The 27,271-nt window shown below is 38.6% G+C and overlaps 1 protein-coding gene across 1 annotated transcript; it reads left to right on the forward strand.

Moving 5' to 3' along the window:
* The first annotated feature begins 103 nt into the window (after positions 1-103).
* Positions 104-25,609, forward strand: actn2b (actinin, alpha 2b). The gene is made up of 21 exons (XM_028468176.1): positions 104-438; positions 6,665-6,779; positions 6,868-6,987; positions 7,877-7,963; positions 8,065-8,152; positions 9,277-9,355; positions 14,851-14,932; positions 15,023-15,108; positions 16,433-16,525; positions 16,794-17,024; positions 17,419-17,566; positions 17,881-18,031; positions 20,872-20,980; positions 21,589-21,729; positions 21,862-22,044; positions 22,837-22,971; positions 23,092-23,271; positions 23,380-23,526; positions 23,918-23,983; positions 24,071-24,229; positions 24,568-25,609. Exons 1-21 carry the CDS (start codon positions 307-309, stop codon positions 24,724-24,726), a joined length of 2,691 nt encoding a protein of 896 aa, XP_028323977.1. The 5' UTR covers positions 104-306; the 3' UTR covers positions 24,727-25,609.
* Positions 25,610-27,271: the final 1,662 nt, after the last annotated feature.

Below are 27,271 nucleotides of genomic sequence, written 5' to 3' on the forward strand. Positions count from 1 at the left end.
TTGAGAACCACTGACCTAATGAAAGGAGGAGAAAGAAACACCCCTGCCTGCAGTTGTTGTCTGTGGTGGTGGTGTTGGGAGGGGGCGTCACGTGACAGCCTGGTACGTAATGACACTGTCAGTTGTTCTTCTGTGGTAACCGGGACCAGACTTGTGTCAGGTCGGGAGGACAAGGGCGTGCGTGAGAAAGGGGAAAAAGAGAAAGTCAGAGAGCAGACAATCCTCATCATATCTCTCCATTACCAACAAGAAATCGCGGTTGTTTTTTCTTCTCCCTTACGGAAGTGTTGAAGTCAGAGGGCAAAGATGATGACGATGACCCAGATGGAGACCACGGTGCACTACGACAACGGCTATGAAGAAGTGTACATGACGCAGGAAGAAGAATGGGACAGGGACATGCTGCTGGACCCAGCCTGGGAGCAACAGCAGAGAAAAGTATGTAAAAGAAATTTCACTTTAACGGGATTGTTGTGCGTAAAGACCGCCGTCACTTTTACGCACGGTGTCAAGCTTGGAGAAAGGAATGATGAGACAGTGAGATCATGCAATCCCAATAATAATAATAATAATAATAATAATAATAATAATAATAATAATAATAATTATTATTATTATTATTATTATTATTATTAATCATCAAGAGTTGACCTCACACTTTTGGTAAAATACTGGCGATATCCAATCATTTCAAAATAAAACTCCTTTATACTCCACAAAAACAGATTTTCTCAGAATTTATTTGTGTTCACATTCACCCAAAATGCAAATAATATCACAACCTCCCTTAATGTGTCTGACAGTATGAAAAACCACTGTTTTTGACGCAATTTCACCTCATAGACTGGTTTAATGTCATGCAGCCATTCTTTTCTTTTTCTTTTTTAAATGCAGATTTTATGTTTCTTTGCAATACCAAAAGAGACAGAGGACCAATATATATGGTCTTTGGATCACTCCATTCATCACATCCCAACCTAGGACTACTTTACACAGGGCAGAATGTGACTAATGTTTTTTTATTTAATCATTGTTAATTTAAGGAGTGTATTTTAAACCATAATGTAGTTTTTAGTTGTTTTGTGAAAATAATGTGTACCCCCTCATTATATCATTAGTACCCCCTTCATATTACATATTGTTTCTATGTATGTACGAGCAGTGTAGACCATTTCAATGATGTTTTATCTATAATCTGTTTCATCAATCTTTCAAAAGTTATTGTTGGTTTGTAGAAAACTTGTCCGGTCCCCACGTACCATTTTTTTTCAATCTAATTTATAAATGTGTCCATGTTGCTACCCCTTGAATGTTTTCAAGTGCCCCAAAGGGTACACATACCCCTGTTTGGGGATCTCCATTTTGGTGCCGTGACAAAAAGGGGGGCCTGTTACCACCCTCATTGTTTCTATTATGGTTTCTTCATAAGGTTGTTCTTGTTCTTAGAGATACATAGTTACTTTTATTAGTGCCAATTTCTCTGTGTTTGTCAATATGCTGAAGCCAAAATGTCTTCTCCTTTGTTTTAGTTCGTCATATTTGTAAAAAGGAACTTGAACATCCATCTTTTTTCTTTGCGTAGCTTGACTCTCTCAGTCCTCAGGGCAGACTTGGATGTGGTGAGTTCCAGCTAACAATAGCTGGGCCTTGCAGTGGCTCTCCAGGCTGCTGCTTGTGCTGATACGCTCGGAATGCGGCCCTGTCAACAGATGCTTCAAACACATGATGACGCTCTTGGGATTAGAATGGACGCTGCGACTAAATTTAAACCCGGGACCAAAAGGCATTATAGTAGGTTAATCCAGTGTCCTTGGTGTGGAATTCTTTTGTTTATAGAAACCAGGCAGGGAATATTGTCCCACTCCCAGCTCCACTGGATATAGCCGCGACCTCCCACTCCCTTGGTTGGTTTTAGAGCTTTAAAAGATGGATCAGGCCCTTAGACTACAGCTATCTGCAGCTTAACTATAGGCCATCCACTGTGTTTCCTCTGTGACCCCCAGAGAGGATGACAAAAGTGTGTATTCTTAGTAACACAAGGTAGCAACATTTTATCCACACTCACATATGTCACTATTTTACTGTGTTTAAATTTCTTCAGATTAGAATTTGCATTCAGCAAATGCTCAGTTAAAAGTTCTTTGTCACTGCATTCAACTTTTTCCAAGTAATCACACCTGATAGAGCTTTCAGACAGGCCTCATACTGTCATTTAAGGGTTATGGAACTACGGTGTGTTTGGTTAGTCTCACAAAGAGTCACTTTTTCTAAATGAGAGCCTATCAACGTGTTGTTATGAGGAACACCAAACACCAGAAGCTCTCATTTAGTGGATATTAAAGTGACATATTTTACATAGAACCTTTTTCACTGTGTTACCTGCAATTTATCAAATAAATCAGGGAACACTGCATTGCTTATTCATGTCACATGCGATTCAGACAGTCTGAAAGTCTAAAAGCAGTTTGGTCAATATAAATATGTATAAAATGGGATAAGGGATGTAGAATAAGTTTATTGAGAAGTTTTTCCATCCTACCAAGCCAGAGTGAAGCCCTGAATACATCAGTCCATGCCGTGCTGTGACTGACTGATGTATGATGCCTTTGGCTGGCTTGTCTCTGGATGTGATTCATAAATATTTTTAGCACCACTCGTCACTGAGAGGGTAGAAGGTGCAGTAGGCAATGCAGGAACGGTGCAATGGGCAAATGAGCTCTGAAGTCCTGGGACTGGGTCAGAATTAGAGGACCAGCAGGTCCCCAATTCCACTGAGGACACTGGGGTCAGGTCACACACAATATACCCCCCCCCCCCTTATTAAATATTACTTTGCTGTATACATAGAAGCAAACTTTAGAGCGTGCCTTTTAGTATTAATGCCTTCAGTAAAATATACTTATACAACATGAAGTTTGGCTTCACCATTTGCTGTCAGAAGGCAAATAAAGTTTCATGCACTGGCTAAAACTCAGGTATAGGATCAACTATATCTCTATAAAAGCAAGGAATCCCTGTCTGTCTGTCTGTGTGTGTGTGTTCCTCAAATATATCTGTGGATCAGGATCCGGCTAACCTGAGAGTTTCAACATGGCTGCTGCTTAGTTTCAAGGGTTTGCCCCACCCCCACGCCCTACCTCCTGAGTCGATGGACTCAGTGATGATGTCATCAGTCCTGCCTCTACAGTGATGAGTTTATATGAATAATAATAAACTTTTTCTGGAGTCTAAATTTCCTGGTGCATTAGTAAAAAAAAAAATCACAAACCGAAACAATATCAAGGACAAAAGACTCCAATATTCACTAAAACATTGATTTGGGGTACGAGAAATGGCAGAAGGAACTAATGGAGGGCAGTAGAATAATGGTGTTACACTGCATGTCTTTTAGCAGCAATAAGGAATGGTGAAGGTTAATCACTGATTTGCAGTTGGATTTCTTCAAATAAAGTTGGAAAGTAAAAAAAAAAAAATCTGTTAATGCTGAGAACAAGGTTCAATACAAGCGGAAACATCCACATACAAGAAGATTTTAAATACACTTTAAATCCCACAATCAACTATCACTGGTTTGAACTAGGGGTGTGCAATGCATTGCCATGAATATGATGATACGATTCACGATTTGCGTGTCACGATACAATATATCCCGATACTAAACAATACGATATATATTACAATGTATCACAATATTAGTAATTACACATTTCACCTTTATGCTGCGTTCACACCGGACGCTTTTTGGGTGTCAAAATCGCGCCTAACGCCCCTAGTTGGACGCTTGTGCTCATTGAATCAGACGCTTGTCACCGAGAGTGCGTTGATCGCGTTTTGGGGAGGGGCTTCTCCGTTGTTGGTGAAAAGTTTAAATAACTTACCCGAGACACCGACCTCCTCACTAATCCTACTCCAAGCAAGGTCCTTTCTATTCCTGTCTCGATAGTAATAGTCCGCTGGGTTATGCAGCTTGGAGCAAGCACAGCATAGTTGTGTTGGCTTCCTGTTGTCATCCGGGTCCTGCAGTTCTGTCACGAAATGCGTCACTACGTCACTGTTCTAGAAAAGTCCTGATTGGTCGACGCGCCGTGATTCCAGCCAAAAGTTCAACAATCCCAACTCGGCCACGTTGGAGGCACAGGACACGCATCAAAAGCTTGAAATCTCCAAACACGCAGCGTCCGCCGCGCGTAAAGCTTCAAAACGCGCTACACAGGAGGCGCTGCGGGATCCCTCGACGCTTCAAGAAGCGCGTCCACCATATATTGTGTATATAAACCTGATGCTTTTGATGCGTTTGGTGTGAACGTGCCATTACAAGTACAAAATGGTGTGAAATACAATTGATTTATTTGTTTTTTTAAATTGAGAGAATGTATGTATGTTTATCAAACTGTCAAATTACGTTTTTCACAAACGTTGAACTTTTGCTTCAACAACAGATTCTGATTCTGTTAAGTTCTTACATTCTTGAAAAAAAAAAAAAAAAAAATTCCAAGCTATTAATTGAGGTTATTTAACAAGGTCCTATGTGGTTCACTGACACCTAGTGACCGGGCGTGCACGTGCAATTCAGATGTTGACATGTTTTTGTTAAAAACATGATTAAAAAAAATCTATTTTAAAAAATTTTTGGATTGATATGATAATCACGCAATGAAATATTGCAATATATTGCCTGAATCGTTTTTTTTTTTTTCTTGCACCCTTAGTGTGAACACATGCATAGTCAGGGAGAACATGCAAACTTTACAGGTAGAGTGGCTGCAGAGAGGCTTGAACCTGTGATCTCTGAAAAGCACATTTAATACACTAAGTAGACCCCAACCTTCATAAAAATAAGTATTATTTAAATTAATTTAACCAAATAAACCATTGAGAACAAGTTCTTATTTGCATTGACAAGCTGGAAGAAGTTACGGGACTTGCTCAACAGTGGATTTGAACCAATGACTCTCAGGTTACAAGCCTGTGTCCCTAACCATTAGACCACCTCTGACCTAAACCCTTCTTTATTTTTATGATGATTTTAATTTACATTATAACCGCACCTCAATTAAACATTGAATTTAGGCCTTTTAATTTAATTTAAGTTTTATTGAAGTTTCAGTAGCAAAATAAATCGATTTTAAATCAATCTAATCCCTGTCTTTTCAAACTTCAAACTTTTTTTTTTATTATCTGAAAGGTCAACATTTATGACCCTGTGACCGAACCTCCTCTTCATTCTTAAATAATTTTAAATATTTTAAATTATCTCCTCGTAGCAGCATATCGCCATATCACCATGTCATATTAGAAGTGGATAAGAAGCGAGAGAAAGTGACGTGAGAGGGAAACCACGTGACATCTTCACTCATGTTGACACGTCGAGACGCTCTGACGTTTTTTCCTCTCGCTCTTTCTTATCGTGAGCCACGGCAGAGAGGTCTAAATTTAACACCTTATATCGACAGGAATGTGGCCCCAGGCTTTCATCCTCACCGTGCTGAGTGCTGATGGCTATTGAGAGACTTTATAAAAATAGGAGAACGACAATGAGCCTGTCTTTACTTGATTTACTGTATTTTTGGTCAGTGTGTGCCTGCGGTAGGAAAAGTTGAAATGTGACACGAGGGATTGACCTCCGTGTATAACACTGATCGCAAATGTTAACGCCGATTTGTTTAGGTTTACTCCAGACAAATATAATATTATAGTGTTAATGTTTGTTATTAAATGTTGACACTAAGTAAAAATGTTAAATTCATGAGATTATCTTGGTCTTGTGAGTCAAGTCAAGTTAAATTGTTAAGCACTTTTCATGTACAGGACAATTCAAAGTGCTTTACATGAAACAAACAGGAAAATTGAAACGTGTCAAACAATATCAATCAATAAAACAGGATAATAACAAATGAAATAGTGACTGTTGAATTAAAAGCAGTGTTGAGTATAAATGTCTTTAACCTTGAATTTCTGGGAGTTTGTTCCACAGATTAGGAGCATAAATAGTGAATATTTATAAAAGCTAAATGAAAAGCTATGTTTCTCACTTTAGGCCAGGGGGCCACATGTGGCCCTCGATCTAATTTTGTGAATCCCCCAAAAATTGTATTTAAGGAAGTTTTCTCTGACACATGACAGAGAAAAATAAAAATGAAATAAAAAATACACACAATAGCAAAACACACACACAAAATGACTTCATAAACTTCCCAAATTACTCCAAAAATACACAAAAAGACAACAAAAATATACCAAGAAAAAAATATACTCAAAATAAGTAACAAAAAAAAAAAAAAACACCACAAAAAATGATTTAAAAATACACAAAAACAAATAAATGACATTAAAAATTCACAAAACCCTTTGTTCTTTCCTCTATTATTGCTCAGATTGGTCATTATTCTAAATTCTTACATGAAGTTAAGGCAACGCAAACATATTTGTATGGCACATTTAATACACAAGGCAATTCAATGTGCTTTACATGATTAAAAAGTGCAACAGAAAACATTTAACAGTTTAAAAAACCAATAAAAACATTAAAATTAGCAGTAAAAACATTAAATCTACAATAATATGATTGAAAATCTCCCTCTCAGTCAGTAATGTGGCCCTCGGATTAGACAATCACAGTTTTGTGGCCCTCCATGTGATAAAAGTGTCTCCATCTCTGCTTTAGACCTTCACAGCTTGGTGTAACTCCCATCTGAGGAAAGCTGGAACTCAGATAGAAAACATCGAGGAGGACTTCAGGAATGGGTTGAAACTCATGCTGCTTCTGGAGGTTATCTCAGGTGAGAGTAACACACGATACCACTGGTCCATTTTCACATTTTTATGGAGTTTTACAAACATATCTATTTCCTGATAATCTACATGCAGGAGAAAGGTTGCCCAAACCAGACAGAGGGAAAATGCGGTTTCATAAGATCGCTAACGTCAACAAAGCTCTTGACTACATCACCAGTAAAGGTGTAAAACTGGTCTCCATTGGAGCTGAAGGTAATTCAGCAACAAGCTTTTAAAGTATTATACACATTAGAGCTGGGTGGTATGACCAAAAATATTTATCACGGTATTTTTCTGAATTCTAACGGTTCCACGGTATATGACAGTATTTTATTTTCATGCGTAATCAGGTGTTCACGGCATTTTCTACTGGTTTAAAGAGGAATTACTGCAGTAGATTGACTTAGGATGGTCTATCTTACTGTCATAATGAGTGAATATTGTAAAATAATTCCGCGCTAGTACTAATACAAGTTTGCAACAGCAAACTTGTATTGGTCTTGGTTGCACTAGCTTAGCTTAGCTTTAGCATTAGCTTGATTTCTAGCTTTAAATGCTGCATACTCAGTGGTGTGGTGGTTTCTTATGTTGAATAAGGTAGCGTTTTGTTTGCAGCTCCACCACGACTTATTTCCGCATTATAGGAATTATAAATTGCGATCCTTTGCTCTCTTTTTTTGTGTATTACTGTCGAACTGCTGACATGCTAAGCTAACCGTGCCTCCGTGTCCGTGAGTGTTGCTCTCCTGTAGCAGAGGCATGCGCACGCAGGCTCATGCGCACATGCAGCTTCAGAGCTTTCAGTTGTGTCTTTCTTATCCATTTACACGTTTGATTTACACCACAACTAACAACAGAGCGCTACTACCTTCCTATTTAGAAGTGCAGCTTGAAAAGGGTCCAGTCTGAAACGTGGAGCAGCGTAGCATTCCGAAAGTTGTGTAATCAAATACACCGGTACAACGGTATATTAAAAATTCATATCATAACAAAAATATATACCGGTATTGGGTATGAACCGGTATACTGCCCCAGCCCTAATACATACATAAAATATGTCTTTTTTTTAGTGGCATGTCTTCTCTAACATTTTGGGTTTCAGAAATTGTGGACGGGAATGTAAAGATGACTCTGGGAATGATCTGGACTATCATCCTCCGCTTTGCAATTCAGGACATTTCTGTGGAAGGTGGGATATAAACAAATCATGAACTTATTGCTTTTCACGATCAATTGGTTTTGTGTAACTACACAAACTCTGGATTTTTAAATTCAATTTTTTCCACTTAGAAACATCCGCCAAGGAAGGTCTTCTTCTGTGGTGTCAGAGAAAAACTGCCCCCTACAGGAACGTCAATGTCCAGAACTTCCACGTCAGGTACCTGGAACCTAATAATCACATTGTTTATCATAGCGTCAGTTAACACCTTGATATTAGTTATGGCCTATTTATACAGTTATGTCTTTTCAACATGATTATTATTTAATTACTTACTTTTTTTCATCAGATAAAGACATAGTGTAGTCCTCAGAGATCAATAAATCAAAGATCATTTGCTTGAAAAATATAAGTACCACTTTGTTTTCCAGTTTGTATTCATCTCCAACTTTTCTTTTGTATCTTCATTATGAGCAATGATCTTCGATTTATTGATCTTTGAGGTCAACACTACGGCTGTGTTTGAAATCGCATAATAATTTACTAAACACTACACACTCAATGAGTATATACTGTCTGCTGTATACTATTAGTATGATGAGTATGGTGACCGTTCACACTGAAGTATACTTCCAAGTTTCCCAAGATGCATTTGGAACCTACCATAACAACAACCTGAAGCACACTGAGGCTAAATATCTCTGTTGATTCTCCATATTTGAAAGTTCTGAAAACATTTTAAGTGAGAAAGTGACCAAGTAGAATATCAACATGTGCTCATTTGATTCATAAAACTCGCGGAAACACACTTCATGCTGACATTTTGGAAATTTTCACAGACCCGCCATTGGGCTACAAACAAAACTCCTGATTAACTTCAAAACATGAGCCTTATTTACAAAAACATTAAAAAACTAATGGAAGACAAGAAGAGATGCTTTTGTTTTGAAAAGGAGATGTTTGATTTTTAGCTTAAAGCCGGTCCCAGGACGATTTTACATCCCGCTCGCAATGCATCATGGGACGGTTAAGTATGACTAGTGCGCCCACCGTGCATACTTAAAAAAATGTCCCAATATAGTATACATCCTACGTTAACGCACTACATACTCATTTTGACTTAGTATCAGTGGTACGTTAGTGTGCGATTTTGAACACAGGCTACGTCTTTATCTAATGAAACATTTTTATTTGCAGCAGCTTTAAAGCAGGAGACATCAGATATATTATCATCACCTTATGCACCAGTAAAATGTAGCAATATTGAAATAATAATATGCAATGCTAGATTCTAACCTCCTCCAACTGACCTGTGGGTTCTCTCTGCTCATTGGCTGGTGAAGCTGGAAGGACGGCCTGGCGTTCTGCGCTCTGATTCACAGACACAGGCCTGACCTCCTCGACTACTCTAAGCTCAACAAGGTGTCTGTTGATTCCACCCATAACTGGGATGCTGTGTTTCCTCCTCACACACTAACACACACACACACACACACATGCAATCCTTAAGCCACCACGTGACCTGATGAAATGACACACAGCAGGAGCACGTCTTTGTTAGCGATGAAAAACAGTCTAGAAGGTGTTTCTAACTCTCTTATCCTTTTTAACTCACTGATTCCCTTTCTGACTTAAGTTTCTTATCATATCACTCCCTATACTTAGTCACATATTTACACTGCTCCGTGCATTTGCCTTGTTTTCACCCTTATTTAATGTGATGAGGTGTCAACAATGTGCATTAAATTAGTTGCTTGATGTGGGAAGGCTCCTGTTTTGGGCTTTCTATGACGTAAATACATAATATTCAATATGAAAAGGTGTTTTTGAGTAGACCGACTTCATATGGAAAGTGTTTGAATTGTTTTTCGTTTATTTGGTTTTTTCGAGCAGGATCAAGAAAACAAAAGGAACAAAAATATATATACATATATATTTGTGTACAAGGAAACTCCAACATAGAAAAACAATCAGAGATGTTCAAAAATAATAGACAAGATCTATGTACACTTTTAATTGCAATAGTACGTCTGCTCAAAAGGGAGTGGGAAGAAGAAAGAAATCATACAATTTTCATCATATTGCTTCTAGAAATACACAATATTACTAACTAATAATCAATAACTTTAGATATACAAGAATACAAAGCAAAATACCAACAATAGTATTAAATTCCATTCAGTTCAATTTACATTTAAAGACAACGCTAGAGATAGGTATAATCAGCCTATTAGTTATTTGATTTATTCATTTATTTTGATTATGTAAATGACAACTTAAAAACAGTTTAAAATAGAAAAAAATAAATTATCAAGAAATAACAATAAAACAGTACCTTGCATCTTCAATTTTTTACGCATCTCACAGCATATAAAACACCCAAAATGTAATTTTTTTTAATCAATTTTAGTGAGCTCTGCTGTTGAAGTGATGAATTTAACACAGAATTTCACTAAAAAGTCGTTTTTTCCCTTAAGTTTTGATTTATTTATTATTGTTTTTTCGTGCGCAAAGTGTTTTCCAAAGGAGAAATGCACACCCTTAAAATGTTCCGCCGTGCTGCTCGTCCACACTTCTCAGTGCTGGTGAGCAAACAGGTGAGGGCCTCAGTGAGCTTCTTATTCTCTGCTTGTTTGCAGTGAGAGCTCACAGCAGCTGACAGTCCTCCAGTGTTTGTCAAGCAACTCACAAATAAATCATAGCTCCCCTCTCACACAGGCAGGGACTGTCTGTCTGCGCCAGATGGAAAAGCCACGGCTGCTTCAGGAATATTTCGGGCTCCGTTCTTTTCTGCTGCAAAGCCCTCGTTGGATTTATGACAAAAAAATTGTAATTGTGATTCTATCTGGAGAGAATTTCTGCAAAGTTTTACTCGAAACGTTTTAGAGAGGAAAATGAAAATGCAGAAGTTCTCACGTTACTCTAATTGACTTGCTTTTATGGGTACTTTTTTGAGTATTTTTCTAAATCAGTCATTTTACTTGTACTTAAGTACATTTTAAAAGAACTAAAGTCATTTGTTACATTTCTACACACAACCATACGAAGTAAACTATTATTTTGTGTTTTAAAATAATCAACAGACATTGTGAAACTACAAAAAATGAAAAGACCAGACAACAAACAAATGCATCACATCACAGCCGACCAATCTGATTAAACATAATGCAATGCGCCAGAACAGCTTTGCCTGATAATTTTTTTTATTTTGCATTTAATTCATATGTGTTATTTTATTTAAAAAATAGTTTTATTTGACACAGATGTATTTGTGGAAAATAAATTGTGCAAGATTTAGTCACTACCTTTTTAATTTTATACATGAGATGTTTACTGTATGCAAGGGAACCATAGCAAGATTTATTACTAAAAATAAATGCGGGGGGTGAAAGTAACTGTAACTTTTACTTTGAGTACTATTTAACTGAGCCAATTTTTACTTGTATTTGAGTATTTTATGTATGATTTATTTGTACTTGAGTACAATTTAAATCGAGTAACAGTACTTCTACTTGAATAGGATATATCAGTACTCTTTACACCTGGCCCATTACGTGCGGCCCCCAAAACAAAATTGTAATTCATGAAGTTGGAAGTTATACGAAGAACAACATAATACACAAAACTCCAGAAACACAGAAAACGACAGTAAAATGCACAAGATGTCAAGAAAAGTTTAAAAAAAAAAAGTAACATTGACACAAAAAATAAAAAAACAATTCCAAAGATTAGTCATAAAACACACAACATGACAACAAAGACACACCAAATAACCACTTAAACACACAAAATGACAACAGAAACAACAAAATACACAAAATGACAATGAGAACTGAAAAAAAAACAACAAAAACACATAATGACTTGAAAAATGCACAAAAAGACAACAAAAATGTGCCATATTTACGAGAAAATCTACGAAAAGAATTTAAAAACACAAAGTGTGTGTTTTCCGGCTTGTATTAATGCTCACATTAGTCATTCAATCACATTTTTGTAGCCCCGCTATGATCGAAGCTTCTATTCTCTGCTTTACGCCTTTGTGAAAATGTTGACGCTCTAGGAAATGACTGTGTCATGTATTCGTGAGCTCTAGTGGAGCTCACCTCAGACGTGGCTCGATAATGTGAATTTAGGAGCATCATGGCTGAATACGGAGAGTGACATTTTCATTTATTTTGGAAACACATGCACTTACTCACTCACCCACTTGCTCACTTTTTAGCACAAAGCTTAGCGGAGTGACACAGAGCTGACCCTGGAATAGTGGAAGAAACACGAGCCCAGTCCCTGTAGAGTTGAAGCTTAATTTTACCTCTGCTATTGTCAATGCTGTCACATCGTGTTCCCCAGTTAGAAACTGTGCTCATAAAAGTCCAAAAGATGACCGTGAAGCATTGGTGAACTGACCATCTGGCATACCGGGTATCATCCCGTTGGGCTGTCGACCCGAAGTAGGCCGGTCCGGTCCGCTACATTAAATTTTTTTTTTTTTGACAAGCTAGTGGAGGTAGATATGATAACAGGTGGCCAAAAGTGGCAAAATCGTGGCAAGAAACGAGTGAAAAGTGACTAAAATGGTCCAAAAGCAGTCGAGTGGCCAAAAAATTGGCAAATAAAGAGGAACCAGGTGGTATGGAATGGCAAAAGGTAGCTTTAATGAGCAAAACGTGACAAACAATACAGAAAAAGGGCAAAAATGTGGAATTAAAAGAGGCAAAATGTAGGGGAAAAAATGAAATAACAAGTGGTATTTATTGGGCAAAAGTTAGCTGGGATGAAAAGTGGCAAAAATGTTTTTAAAAAGGACAAAAATAGGATAAAAGTGTCTTAAAAAAACTTGCAAAAATGGACAAAAAATAGGAATAAATTGGTATTTATTGGCAAAAGGTAGCTAAAGTCTGAAAAAAGTGTCAGAAATTTTTGAAAATGGGCAAAAATGGGACAAAGGAAGTTGCAAAATGGCCAAAGGAAATAGGTACAAAGGGGTTGAAAAGTTTCCCCCTTTTATGGCTTTGTGGGGGAAATTATAATAATAATTAATTACTGACTTAATAGCGGCGTCTGATAATGTAGTGGGTTGGTCTAGACAGAAAATGCCAGGGCTGAATTTCTGTCCCAGTCCACCGTTGCCATGAAGTGATAACTGTGACATTTATCGGTCAAAACTGAAGCGTTGCTACGAAGGCATGGTCTGTTTTAATAAACTGTAGAGGTTATCCAAGGCAGAGCTCATGATTCACACTCATTCACACACACACAATATAGAGAATAGTACATCATCCCACGGGCACTTTCTCACTTTTTCAGTCTTTGACATTTGTATTCACACACACTGCCAAAATCAGACTTTTTTTCAGTTGCGTTTGTGCTGCCAGGAGACAGTTGTGTTTTGCTGCAGGCAGCTGTTGAATCTGGCTCCAGGTGAATGGGTTTTTTAAGCTCACAGTGTTAGCAGCTCTGAGCCCCAGTGAGACACACACACACACACACACGTATCCAAACAGAAGGCATAGGGGTATCCTTTCATTCATCCCTGCCCTGTGTCCAGTATGTCCTCCACCCCATCAGATCACTGCCCTGTCCATCCACTCATCCATCTTGTTTGCGCTGTGTGCAGCTGGCCCTGTCATGTAGTCGACTACCCCCTCCTTTATAGAAACTGGGATAGAGAAAATAGTAGGAGTGTGATTGCATGATCCCAGTTTCCCACTGTGCGCTCACTGACTGGCCATTTGGCAGGAAATGAGTCTCTGTTGACTTAATGTTAACAAGAACATATATCGTGGGCAGGGTCAGGGCCTGCGTAATTACAAATATGGCCTAATTATAATTAAAATTGTAATTTTAAAAATCCGTTGCTGTTGTAGTCGTGATCAAATTGTAACCGAGTTTAGATAATTGACTTTGTAATTGTAATTGCCCTGAAAATTCTATAAAAATTGTCAATTATAGTTTAATACAAAACTGGAGAACCATGTTACGGTTCTATGTACAGTTCTACACTTATGTATTTCACAAAAATATGTTTCACATCAAGCTTTCCCACATTTTACCATTTAAAAGCAATTAAATTGATGGGTATACTGACACAAAAAAGGCTCAGACACCCACACCAAAAATATTAAAACCTATATTTTCATTGATTAGGAAGCCTAACAAGGTAACCTTAATAGATAAGAAAGAATTTAGATGATAGTTATTTGTTTTAGTGTATTTTACAGCTGATTTAGCACCTGTTAGCATAGGAGGTGCTAACAGAAAGCTAACACAAGAGGGAGGTTAGCTTTTGTTCAGTTATCAACATGAATCCCACAAACATTGTAATTAAGGAAGTTTATTTGACACATGACAGAAAAAAATGAAATAAAAACACACTCAGAACGATTGTAAAAACACAAAAACATACAAAACGACTTCATAAACTTCCCCCAAATTAGTCCAGAAATATACAAAAACAACAAACAACAAGGATCACACTCAAAATAAGTAACAAATTATTTCCCATTTTACATGTCTAATTATCAGTATTTATCACAAAAGTGGTTTTCTCATAAAGAAATGTGTTCATTTGTCTTCATCTGCCATCAGTCATCCCAGAATCTATTTATGTATAGCAAAAAAAAATGTTTTCTCCAATTAAACAGTAATGAGTTTTTGTTTTATAGAAATCTTTTGACCTCAGCGTGCTAAATCTGCACCACTTCACCGACAACTCAAGTGTCGTGTCTGCCGATTTGAGGATTCTGTGAATACTTTTGCTTAATTCATAAACTTCTCAGTGACATTAAATCTGCATGTGGAGGATACGAGTTGGGAGTGTAACGTGTCCCCCTTAATGGCATGAAGATCAACACAATGGCATTTTAAGTCCAGCATTGGTGTGCAGTGATGTAGAACGATGTGTCTGTATTTAGGATGATCCTCTGGGGAACCTGAACCTGGCTTTTGACATCGCTGAGAAACACCTGGACATTCCCAAAATGCTGGATGCAGAAGGTAATGGTTTACAGAGTAGAAGCAGTAAGGGAGGTTGCAATAAATAAATAATGAATAAATAATGTAATAAATCTTTCTTTTACATCACAGACATCATCAACACCCCTAAGCCTGACGAGCGAGCCATTATGACCTACATGTCCTGTTTTTACCATGCGTTTGCCGGAGCCGAGCAGGTACCGACAAAGGATGAAAATATCACCTTAGAGCACACGTGTCAAACTCAAGACCCGGGGGCCAAATCCGGCCCTTTAAATCTCCCAATTCGGCCTGCAGGAGAAAGTGAAAAATGACAGCGAAAACATGACTCTTTGTGTAAATCACCAAATAATTCAGTTGTAGATATCTTAGTACCTTCAACTACACACTTTCAATGAAACTACTTTTTTTTTTTTTAGGGCTAATAATTTTCCAACGCCTATATCACACAATGGCAGACATTTTTAAATTGAAATTGTTTTAAGTACTCTTAATTTTTTCGATAATTTTTCTTAAATTATTTCCCAAAATTTCCCCAAATTAAATAAAAATTGGTAAAAAAATCAAGGAAATTTAAGATCCTACCGAGACTGAAATCTGTCACTTATTGCTTAGATAATGTCTGTGCCTTACATACTTTAAATATTATTATAAGTGAAAGTGCAAACTAGGGCACATGAATGATAAAAGTGCTAGTGTTTTTGCTGAAAAGTGGTTACAGAAGTGGACTTGAAACTGAAGGGTTGCAGGTTCAAATCCCCTGTGTGACCTTGAGCAAGCCCTCTAGACCTAAGTGTCTACAGGACTCTCTTGAAAAGGAGGTTATTAATCTCAATGAGACTTTCCTGGTTAAATAAAAGTGAAAAAATAATTCAGTTGTTGATACTTCAGTGCCTCCAAAGTCACAAATTTAATAAAACTCTACAATATTTACAGAAATTTGCACATTTTAATCACAAATTGTCAAAAGAACTTCACATTTTTCTGATTGGCCCACAGAATTCCTCTATATTAGACTTTTTTTTTAAGTGAAGACCCTGCTGGGACTGATGTCTACCATTAATTGCTTGGATATTGTATAAATAATTTATACCCATTCATTCATTTTCTGAGCCACCTGCTCCTTTTCATATAACTTCAGATATCATTGATATGTGGAAATGAAAACTCGGTCATAATAATGTTGAAGTTGTTCATTTTTCTTGCCCCAAAAACTGCAGCCCACTTAAAATCAAAATACTCTGTAATTGCACCCTAACCTAAAATGAATTTGACACCCCTGTCTTATTATGTCTTAAAGTACTTTTTTTTTAATTTTTATTTTGCGAAATGAATGTGCAATACATTTGTCTGTTTTTGATTTAGTTTTTTACAGTGACAATCCTTTCTGTAGCAAATTGGCAGAAATGAAGTTTAAATCCGCCATGGCAGAGTGTTTTGCTAATATGTAATGAGGATATTGGTAATGGGATGAAAAGGATGAGCATTTACTTTCTTGATTGCATTTCATTTGTGTTTTAGGCAGAGACGGCTGCAAACAGGATTTGTAAAGTGCTTGGAGTGAACCAGGAGAACGAGAAAATGATGGAGGAGTATGAGAGACTGGCCAGTGAGGTATAGTCCCCTTTAGAAACATGGATACTACAACCTCTACAGCAAAGACACCACTTCACAAACCTTGAAAAAGAAATAAAGTGCTGAGTTAAGTTTAGAAATGCCCTTTCCTGATTATATAAGGGTTTTTTTTTTGCTGTGAAAATCCGTGGCCCATCTGCTACAAAAATTAATCATTCATCGGTCTTGTCTCAAAGCAGAACCTCGTTTTTTTTTTTTTTTTTTTTTTTTGGCTCCACTTATCCCATTCTGTGTTCATGCATCCCAGCTGCTGGAGTGGATCCGTCGCACCACTCCTTGGCTGGAGAATCGAACCCCAGAGAAGACCATGGCGGAGATGCAGAGGAAGCTGGAGGACTTCAGGGACTACAGGCGCCAACACAAGCCTCCTAAAGTGCAGGAAAAGTGCCAGCTGGAGATTAACTTCAACACCCTGCAAACCAAGTTGCGAATCAGTAATCGCCCTGCCTTCATGCCATCTGAGGGAAAAATGGTGTCTGTAAGTCACACCTCAAAGCGATCTTTCATTTTTAATGGTTGGTTAAAAAAAATTTTTGCACAGATTTTAGACCGTACTCAAAAAAAGTTGAAGTACACAAAAAGCTACTCAGTTACAGTAACGAGAGTAAATGTAATTTGTTACTTTCCACCCCTGATTTATGAAATACAAGCAATGGATATGGAGTCAATAGGTTATTGTGAAGTAAAAAGAAAGCTTATATAATAATGCAAGAATACTAGTATATTTTCCAGGCAAAAAAAAAAAAGTGTACATAACTTACAGTCAGTCCTCACCCAGGGAGCAAAATGTGGTGGTACGCCCCTGGCTACAGTGATGTAAAATAGAAGCCAAATAACTTGTTTTGTTGAAGCTAAAGCACTATCGTTCACAGGATATAGCTGGGGCATGGCAGGGCCTGGAGCAGGCGGAGAAAGGCTATGAAGAATGGCTCCTCACTGAGATCCGAAGACTTGAGAGGCTTGACCACCTGGCTGAAAAGTTTCGCCAAAAAGCCACCAATCACGAGAACTGGGCAAGCGGTCAGTTCTTCATTCCACTTCATATCTGCATAGTCATCTGTTTGTTTTTACTCATTCATTCTTTGTTGATTTTCTTTCATCTGTATTCATGCTTCCAAGCTTGTATTCAGTATTTGTTTATTTAGGCCTAGAGTTTGTTTAGCTTTCCTCCTAATGAGATATAATGGACATTTTCAGAGCCTGTCCAAAGCAATCAGCCAGAGGCAGACTGCAGCAGGTTGCCCTCTGCATCTGCAATGACCAAATAAGCCTGTGTGTGGACAGCAAACCAAACTTTTTTTTTTTTCTTTCTCTTTCTCTTATTTAATGTGCAGGTAAAGAACTGGTCCTGTCCCTAAAAGACTATGAAACAGCCACCCTGACAGAAATCCGAGCAATGCTCCGAAAGCACGAGGCCTTTGAAAGTGACTTAGCAGCCCACCAGGACAGAGTGGAGCAGATTGCTGCTATTGCACAGGAACTGAAGTATGCACACCCTTAGCACACATTTGTGATTATATCATAGAGACCAATAGGGAATGGAATAGCAAAGGGGAAAAGATTTTTTTTTTTTTCTTTCCCTGTAATCATATTTTGTTGTAGATAATGTGTATCTGCATGGGTGAGTGCTGTAATGATGGGAGACAAGCAGGTTCACAAGGTTGCCACATCCAGCTGACGACTTCTGACATCAGAATTTTATAAAACGAAACACCAAAACACTCGTAATCTCCACTAAATTCAATCTGAATCGGATCTGGATTGCGCATTTTATTGTGATTTTTTTGGGGGAAAAAAATTGTGTTTGTATTCTATGCCTAAAGTATGAATTTTAAAGAACTCAAACTGAATACAATATGGCAACATAGCAGTCCCTTCTGTACTATGAATGTTTTTTGCTTTAGTTTTTATGAAAATTGGACAAGTTGCTTCTATTCTTTGATGCCTAAAAAAAGAAAAAGAGAAAGGCTTCCAGATAAGATTGGCGCTTAAACCTGTCCCTGCATAATTTCCGCTTGTCTTGTTGTTATCTACTGGCGTCTGTGATTGAGCCACAGAAAACACCAAGCTCACTGTGCATTTGCTGTGAGGACTGGGGGTATGAGAGTAGTTCAGATCCATGCTGACTTATAATCAGCAGTCAATGATGGACACCTGTGGACCATTAGCTTCTCAGTCTGTGATTGGACAAACACTGCTTCCATATCTCCTGCTCCATATTTAACCTACTTCCCGAAAGATGAAGACAACATTTCAGCTGACCAACAAAATGGCTCCTTGGTTTTCTCTAAGGTATGAGACAAAAAAAGTTGGACTGACTTGTTTTATTTGCTTTTTAAAATTTTGACTTGGTTTGTTATAATAATTTTCTCGTTCATTTATTTTTGCAGCCAGTTGCTCATCATTGTGCTGTTGGCCTGGAATATTCATTGTCTGCCCTCAAAGAAAGGTAAAGTATTTGACATTTTTCATCTACTGATGATTTTTCCAGACTTCTTTTTTGCTTTGCTGATTGAAAATGTCTCCCTTTTAGTTTGGGGGCAGCACAGACCTTATGGTTTTGTACATCCTGGTAACCAAGAGTTACCTTCACATTTTCCTCAAGTGCCTCAAGATCAGGACCAACCTGCTGCTTCATACATGTATGAGCCGTTACCTGATTACAACTCTGACCAGGGAAGCTATCCCAGCTTTAGGGAAGGCAGACCAGGCCCAGCTGTGGAGGAACCATCCAACTACCGCTTAGCTTCTGGAACATCTCAGCCTGCCCCTTTCCTCCCTCCACCTCCAGTAAACCCTGTTTATCCCCAACCTGAGTTTGTGCCAGGTGAACTTGATCGTTTTGAGAGAGACTTTGAGCATGGCAATACTGAGACACAAACTGAGGAGGTAGGCAGTCAGCCATCCTTTTCACCGTTTCCAGACTTCCCACCCTTTCCCAGCTTTGCCTTCCAGCCTGGTGAATTTAGTAACTTTCAAACGGTCTTTGAGCATGGAAAGAAGCGAACGGAAACTGAAGACAGAAGTGTGCAGTCGGCACCTAGGAACTTTCCAGTTCAAGGGTCCTCCTTTCTGCCACCAAGACCATACCCAGGGCCACCTATGCCAAACATGCACCAGCTTTTCGTTTTTGGTCAGCTTCCCCCTGGCACCATGTCCCACTTCCGGGGAGCCTTCGAGTCTGGCCAAGATTCCTGGAAAGAAGCTCAATATGAAAACTCTAACCCCGCTAGCCCAGTGGCTTCCGGTAACTATTTCCAGCAGCGCCAAGCTTTTGCCTAAACTTTGAAACAGCATCAAACTATGAAATATTGGCTGTGTAGCTTATGCTTTTTGGCGTTTTGACTTATGTTGGAAATTACTCATGTGAAAAATAAAGTCTTAAAAACCATGTTTGTGTGAACATCATATCCTATCTTGGTTCCTAAACTGAATGTCATGACAGTGGGCGGGGTGAGACTGGCTGCTTTTCTTCACACTCAAATAACTTGTAAAATATTTCGTTGCACATTGAGTTTTGGCCAATTGTAACTTTTATTTTGCACTGGGGGACTGTAGAACTTTTTTTAAAGTGTGTGTATAGGGATACTATCTGTTTTCTGGCCAATGTGTGGCAACTTTAGCTATTAAAGCTGCTATCTGGAGTTTCTCGACGTCCTGCCCTCGACAGCTCTGTTTCCTCCTCTGCCAATCTACCAGAAGCTACGCCTCTTTATGCACGCGCATTGCAAAATAGTCACATAACTACACTTGTTAGTGCTGTAACTTTTGATTAAAACATGTTCACCTTTGAGAAATATCACCAAATGCTTTTAGAAGCAGCACCGAGATAAATTCTGTTGTGATCACAAAAATCTTGATTCACAGGCTTTTTTTTTTTTTTTTAGTAGTTTTATATACGTTTGTAATTGTGGAATGAGTAACTGGAAATTTGGAGTGCTCCATGTCGCTATGCTGCACAGTGATACCTATTTGTGATGGTGCACGCGCATTCACTTTGACAGTGGCCCGCTCCAGGAAATTGAAGTCCATTTGCTGCGCGAAGCTGGCGCTTTCTTGCATTTGCATAGGGGTCTATAGGACGCAGGCAGGACTTATATGCTTTAATGTATATGAATGACCATTGGCAGTGGACCACAGTCAAAAACTAGTTAGGTTTTTTTTGCATTTTAAAAGAATGAAGTACATAAACATAGATTTGTCAAACTTTGGATATCAGCTTTAAGTAAACAAAACTGCACATCTCCTACATTTGTCAGTTTTAAGGTTGTGCTTTTCAGGTGAAATGTCAATGAAGCTTAATTTCTGAATATCTTTTTTCGTAGTGAGCTGGACTATCATGATGTTGCCAGTGTGAACATGCGTTGCCAGAGCATTTGTGACCTGTGGGATAAGTTGGGAACCCTAACGCAAAAAAGGAGAGAAGCATTAGAGGTAAGTTCATTGTTAAAATAAAATGCAAATTCAACATTCTGGTGGGTGGGGAAAGACATTTTTGTTCTGTTAAATTTCAAGGTAATATTTGGTCCCTAATGTTCCCAAAATGGCATCTGAAGGTAGTTAATCAAAGTCATTGCCAAGGCTTATGACATCTGTGAATGGCTAGAACAATGCAGAGACAGTTGATTGATGAGAAGAGGGAACTGGATCCCTGACCTCACATTGAAGGGTAGAGGTGAAATAGATGTGCCAGTCCTGGAAGCTACTGGCCTGAAGCCCATGTGCCACTTCCTCTGATCCATGCTTGTGGTTCCAGATCTGAATATGTGTGAGGGTCTGGGAAATGTGCCAAAGATTACGACTGAATGACGGGGACAGTGGAATGTTTGTGTGCCACGAATCATCACCCTGACCTGAAAAGGGCAACAAGCGAAACGGATCAAAAGAACGACATTAACGACAAAAGCGTTAAAGTTACTGACATATTAGAAAGGCTTGTGTAAAAGTTTTATATGAAAAAGGACAACATGTTTTCTGGTTACTGAATTGGAATTCATAAGGATAAGCATTTTATTTAGTTTTTTGCCTCTTGATCATTTCAGCGTACAGATAAGTTGCTGGAAACTATTGATCAGCTGTTTCTTGAGTTTGCCAAGAGGTCGGCACCTTTCAATAACTGGATGGAAGGAGCTATGGAGGACCTACAGGATATGTTCATTGTGCATACCATAGAAGAAGTCCAGGTGAGATAACAGTGTGTACTACATTGTAAAAAAAATAGACTTGGGGGGGTTATCTAATATTTGTATTCAATAACTACCTAAATTATGAAAATAAATGAACAAATCTCATATTTATGTAAAATGTCTTTGCAGAGTTTAATTGCTGCTCATGAGCAGTTCAAAGCGACTCTACCTGAGGCGGATGCAGAGAGACAGGCTATCCTGGGAATCCACAATGAGGTGCAGAAAATTTCCCAGAGCTACGGGATTAAGGCAAACATTCTCAACCCCTATAGCACCATCACAACTGAAGAGCTTCTTAACAAGTGGGATAAGGTAATTATGTTAACGAACATATGCAGTGAATTAAGAACATTTCTTAACAAGCATTGATGAAGCTCTCTTTTTCGTTCTGTAATCAGCAGTTGAATAGAGGCAAGTTTCACACAAATCGCCAGTTTGTGACAAAAAGCTGAGAAAAAAAAGCCTTTTTCTGAAAAAAATTAGTGACTTTGAAGCATTTTTTTTTTTGCTTTAGGGACACCTCAACATTGGTTTCCTTCTATAAAACTACAAAAACAAAACTGAGACCGGGCTTTTGATGGCAACATTATTATTATTTTGCTATCAGTGTCAGAGTTGACACTGGCATACCTCCAGGTCTCTCCCCCGTCATTCTCCCCACAACATCATCATTCTCCCGGACATGCAGTCTCACCTCTTGCCCTGTTTTTTTTTTTTTTTTTTTTTTTAATTGTTTTCTCTCATCATCGCAACACTCAATTGTCCACTTAGGTTCTACACATGCTCTAGTCGAGTGTGAGCTGCTGGGAACTTCAGCATCAACTCCCGTAGTGCCATCTTCCTCTGAGATCTGTCCATCGCGGGTGATCTCTCATCCAAAGGTGCACTGCTGCCACCTACATGGCACCAGTTGGTCACTACATCATGATATAAGAAAAATACAATTCACGTCTTAAGACGTGGATGGCACTCCACGTTACTAAACCAAATAACGTCTATAGATGTAATTGGCACTCAATGAGTTAATAAGGTCTCAGATCATCATAATATCTTTTAAATCCTCTTGTTTGTCATTTGTAAATCATTTTGTAATTACATTTCCAGGTGAAGAAGCTGGTTCCTCAGAGGGACAGCGCCCTGCAGGAAGAAATGGCACGCCAGCATTCTCATGAAAGACTGAGACGGCAGTTTGCTGCTCAGGCTAATCTCATTGGGCCTTGGATCCAGACCAGGATGGAGGTATGACATCTGCACCTCATCGGCACTTTTATGTCCAATAAAATGAAGTCAAATAAATGTGCTTCTAGATAGTTAGATCAATAGATTAAAAACTAAGTATTGGGTGCATTACCCATACAGGAAATTGGCCGCTGTTCTTTGGCGATTGGAGGAACCTTGGAGGACCAGATGACCCAGCTGAAGCAGTGTGAGCATGTCATCGTGGCTTACAAACCCAACATCGACAAGTTGGAGGGAGACCACCAACTGATCCAGGAGTCACTCGTGTTCGATAACAAACACACCAACTACTCAATGGAGGTAAATGCCAGTGGGAAATTCTCTAAGGGATTCAATGCATTTTAGAATTGCACTGTTACATTTTTTATTACTCATATGTATGTCATTATTCATATTTATTACCGACAGCATCTCCGTGTTGGCTGGGAACTGCTTCTCACAACTATTGCCCGAACCATCAACGAAATTGAGACACACATTCTGACCCGGGATGCCAAGGGCATCAGCCAGCAGCAGATGAATGAATTCAGATCCTCTTTCAACCACTTTGACAGGGTACAGCTCCCTTTTATTTGTCTTACCTTTAGACTTTTTACACACTCTATAAGTTTTACACCATTGTGAGTCACAACACATGTTCTTATTGTCTTATCTGACATGGAAGAAAACAGAATTACTTTGCTTACACGCGTCAATGGCTCTGACAAAATAAATAGCAGAATGTTGCTTTAACAACTGCAATGGCACTTTTGAAAGAAGTCAGTAAAACTGGAAACTGAAGCCTTTTGTCACAAGCACACCAGTGTTTTACAGTAGTGTGGTTTAATTTCACCCTGCCTTTGGACACGATCTTGTACTTGTGTGCAAAATGTCCCAAATATTGGTATTTAAGATTCAGCACGTTGTTTTCATCATGCTATCCTCTTCTTTGCTTTTCTGGTTTCAGAAGAAGAATGGGGCGATGGAAACGGATGATTTCAGAGCCTGTCTCATCTCAATGGGCTATGATTTGGTATGAGGTTTAATGTATATGTAGAGGGACTTGTTAAGTAATTTTATATTAAAGGGACGTACTAGCCACAATTCTTTCTCTTTCCAGGGAGAGGTGGAGTTTGCCCGTATAATGATGCTGGTTGACCCCAGTGCAACCGGACTGGTCTCCTTCCAGTCCTTCATCGACTTTATGACCAGAGAAACTGCTGATACAGACACTGCAGAGCAGGTTGTGGCGTCCTTCCGGATCTTGGCAACGGACAAGGTATGTGTCCGTGTGTGTTTGAGTAGTATAATGTGTTTTGTAATTGTAACATTAGTCCACGTCCTGGGTGTCAAACTGCTGGCTCACAGACCTCTTTCAGCCTAGTATTGCCGTTTTTCACAAAATTCAGCTCATAAAATGTTTTTATTTGTTGATTTACTGTGAAACAAAGCAAAGTTATTGTATTTTAAGATGAGCTGGTGGCATATGCTTTTAAATAAAACAAAATAAGTGTACTATTGAAGTAGATTTTTAAAGTAATTGCATTATTATATTCCAAATATAGTGCGGTCTTTATATAATGTGGTCTAAAAACTGCTTTCTTTCCATCCCCACAGCCTTACATCCTGGTGGAGGAGCTAAGAAGAGAGCTTCCTCCTGAACAAGCAGAGTATTGCATTTCCAGGATGCCACCTTACAAGGGCCATGGAGCACCACCGGGGGCACTAGACTACACTGCTTTCTCCACTGCCCTCTACGGAGAGAGTGACCTTTAAACCCACTAAAAAATAGCCTTCATCTGCTCACCCGACGCCTCCCTCTCTACACCATTTCATCTGCACTCAATCCCCCTGTGTTAGTCAAGTATGTTCAAAGAAATCAAGGTCTTTATTGATTACCTTTCCAGCACAATTTTTATTGTTAATCTGTGCTCCTATTCTCTCCTTTTGGTTAAAAGATGAACCTGCCAGAAATTGCTGTGATAAAAAATATTGAAGTATTCATTATACCTTTTAAAGGTTTGTGCTACAGCATGTTTAATTGGAGTAATATACATTTTCTATTGTGGATTCCTCACATTGCTGCTGTGCTCTGATATGGAACACCTAAAGTAAATTGCATTTGCCACAAACTTTCGTAAAGTTAACTAAAATAAAAGGTAGTGTCTCAGTAGAATAATGCAGCACCTAAAACTAAATTCAATTATTTATGCCATAACGTAATTTCATATTGCTTGTGAAGGTTTTAACATTCATTTCTGAATAAGTACCATATGAGTGTTATTCAAGACTATACATTGTGCATCCAGACTGTGTTTCATGTTAATAATTCATCAAACTTTTCATTTTGTGGAAGTACACTGCTCTTTAGGATTAAATGGATTTGAATGGGGGGGAAATCTGAGCAATTCTATTGTGAGGCCGAACATCTAGAATGTTTAATACATCTGTATTAAATGGATGGAGTGAAGAAAGAATAAACTAAAATACTGTTTAAAAAAAAAAAGACTTTATTTGGATGCAAAATGGAACAAAATGGCTTTTCTCGGCACCTTTCATGAAACCTAAGCAACTTGCCCAGAGCGGCAGAATTTGTCACTTGATTAATGAACATAGAATTAATGAAAATAAATACATGAAAATAAATGACTAAACTCTTGAAGTGGTGTTTTTGTCAGGCAAAAAATCATCATCAATTGCATGTTTTATGTGATTTTGATGTTACTAATTGGACCCAGAGCGCGAGCTAAACACTGTACATTTAAAGCTAGGGTAGGCGATTTTCTCCAGATACACTTTTTAAGTTTTTGGTTGAAATTGTCTTTATGTCCTGACAGAAATTAAGATGTTATGTGCTTTAAAAAAAAAAAAAGGAAGAAAATCTGTCAACTGTAGCAGCTGTAAATCTGTAATAACTTTGACCAATGGAAAAAAAACAAACCCTTTTTTTAACGAATCACGTCTTCCTGCTCGTTCTCGACCTCTCGCATGCACGAGATCTCACTGAAAGCGTGTCACCGCTGACAGTTAAAACAAAGTTTTTGATCATGTTTTTTATCATATATAATGGTAAAATTTATTGTTTACTTACTGCTGAATGAGACATGAGACAACGTTTCTACACAATACAAGCTGCTGGAGCAGCTGTGCGCATGCATGTGAGTGAGATGGCGCACGGGGGGAGGGGGGTAAAGGTGGAGCCATCAGGGAGGCTACATTCCAAATCATGCTAGCTTTCGAAAATCGCCTACCCTACCTTTAAGACTAGAATATGTGCATCACATTTAATTAAACCATTTTTCTGAAACGTATTACTCCATGTATATCACTGATTTCTTAGGGCAGATTTACCATCCTGATAGGTTTTGCTGGTTCTGTTATTAACCAAGGTAGCAAAGTTAATCTTTATACTAACTCATTGCAATAAGTTTATTTTCCCCTCAACGACGGCTCGATCCATCTGTTATTAGAAATGTGCAACCCTCTGGCAAATACTTGACAAAGTCTTCTGCTGACTTGCAGTAATGGGTGCTTGGGTAAGGGTGTCAGTGCTGCATGATGAAACTAACATGGAGAGAAAACTCTTTCGAAAAATGCAAAATGACCAAATACCACAATATACCTGTCAAACTCGGATCGAGTACCAATATCTCTAGAAAGAAATGTAATAAAAAAGTGAAAGTACTTTCTCAGAGTTTGCTTGGTAAAGCTTCAAACTCAAAACCTCCAGTTGAGCCAGACCCGGCGGTGGCGGCCATCTGCCTCAACTGGTTAGCGTGAGTGGGAAAAAAAAAAAAGAACAGAGCAGGATAGATCCCACACTGGTTGGACTGTGTGTGAACTACACACATCAGAAAATGTTAGTTCTAAAGCCAGGACACCCCAGGAGAGCGTGACATGAGTAAGGCATCAAAAATGTTAATCTAAATTAAACAAGAGTAATAATTGACCATTAATCAGTGCACCAGAAGAAGTTAGCTGGTCTTTAAAGGTCCCATGTCATGCTATTTTTCAGCCATCTCTATTTGTTCTAAGAACCCCAAAAACATAGTATTTGAGGTTTATTTTCTCAAACTCGCCTGTTTTCCAGAGTTTTAGCCTCTGAAAAGTCACTTTCTGAGCAACTCTACACAAACAGGCTGATTTGCATCCTACTTATGCATATTCATAAGTGGGCGTGTCTATAGACGGGAGACTGACTTTCTCCTCCCCGCACGGTGACGTAGGGCCAGTGGACGGCCCGCCCTCCTCCCACCCACTCCGTAGCCGAGCTCATGCTGCTTTATTAACACGAGAGACAGAGCGTGGGGGTGGGGCGTTC

Source organism: Gouania willdenowi, chromosome 15 (assembly GCF_900634775.1).
Source record: "Gouania willdenowi chromosome 15, fGouWil2.1, whole genome shotgun sequence".
In the NCBI taxonomy this organism is placed as follows: Eukaryota; Metazoa; Chordata; class Actinopteri; order Blenniiformes; family Gobiesocidae; genus Gouania; species Gouania willdenowi.